The sequence below is a fragment of the Malurus melanocephalus genome, unplaced genomic scaffold (assembly GCF_030028575.1).
Source record: "Malurus melanocephalus ecotype Western Australia unplaced genomic scaffold, MMel_1.1 scaffold_983, whole genome shotgun sequence".
NCBI lineage: Eukaryota > Metazoa > Chordata > Aves > Passeriformes > Maluridae > Malurus > Malurus melanocephalus.
In genome coordinates this window covers 3198-4559 of record NW_026624215.1, presented here as the reverse complement: position 1 = coordinate 4559, position 1362 = coordinate 3198, and the positions used below count along the sequence as shown (strand labels likewise).

The window sequence follows — 1362 nt, the reverse complement described above, 5'->3', positions numbered from 1 at the left end:
TTGGTGTATTGATAGACACATAAATAATTCAAACTGTTTAACATACTCTCATTATTTTATAAAGATAAAAATATSATCTAAGTCTTTCTATTCCCAGATYGATTTTCMCTTATAGAGCATTTTYATTATCTTAGATTTTTTATATAACCATATCACACTTTCAATTCACTAAATGTTTCATGTCACATTCTAACAGGTTTGGTATTTCACATTCTTTTATTATTCAGATTGAATTATAAATATTAACCTACTTCAAAAACTTTTTACGGAATCCGTGGATTAATACCATGTAAGTTGATCTTAATACAAACAGATGAAATATCWAACTTGGTAGGAAAGAAGGAACATAAAAATCTTTTATCCTTCATTACTTAGTGATTTGCCTCATTCCAGAAACAAAATCTATCACAGTCATTGCATAGTTTATCCCTGGTTTTGTGTTCAGACATCTTGAATTTCATTATGACATTTGAATAGAAATATTGTTTGAATTGTAATTTAAGCTGATAAACTCCACCCTTGGTTCATACGCTTATTTGATCGTCCTACTTGAATATCCATGGACAACAATGGAAATATTGCAGGAGGCATAAATAATCTTCACATTGTTATATTTATACTGCATGTTATATATATACTACAGTGACATATTCCTCATCATAAAAACACTGGCAATCCATTCCTTTCATGCACTACAGGCATACAATGGAATCATAAAAAAAATCAGTATGAAAATAGATTTCAATGTTATCTCTTTTATGAAGTATGACATTAACACAATGGAACAAACATTCTGATTCCCTTCCATTACCAGATCCTTACAGAAATGAGAACAAAGCCTGCTCACCTCACTGGCAATCTCCCTGGAGGCTTTGGCAGATTGAATGGGAATGGCATCATAACGCATATCATGGCCCTTCTTCTTYGCCTCCTCCAAGGCCAGTTTGTACATTTTCTGCGAGARAAAAAYTCACACTTCAGTTTCAAAACCTAATTGCATTTCAGTCAAGTACATCTGAGTTATAGAACTATTCAAGTCCCTAAACAATATTGTTGATTCTCAGGCGACTTAAATGTCTTGAACCCAGCTCTATCTTCTGTAGAAAATAATAAAAATGCAGATTTCAAAGGCCTTGTACTTTTATTGTAGGCTCCTGTAAAATAGAAATAATTTAGGGAAGGCAAAGCAAAACTAGTTATTTGCATAGCTTGCTGCAGAAATGAATTCTCATTTATGGTGGATAATATATTTTAAAAGCCCAGTTAAATAACAAGGAGGTCAGTTCCTGGAACAACTCTGATTTCAGCATGGCAATTGACCATTTGCTAAACTAAACAGCCTGACAATATTTCATAATTAAC

At 32.3% G+C, this 1362-nt stretch overlaps 1 protein-coding gene across 1 annotated transcript in view; it reads right to left on the bottom strand.

The window, feature by feature from the left end:
* LOC130585868 (nebulin-like) overlaps window positions 1-1362 on the bottom strand; it is a 71663-nt gene that overhangs the window by 67134 nt on the left and 3167 nt on the right. The window contains exon 5 of the mRNA XM_057386535.1: window positions 848-955. Within this exon, the coding sequence (XP_057242518.1) occupies window positions 848-955 (108 nt within the window). The remainder of the gene's footprint in view (window positions 1-847; window positions 956-1362) is intronic.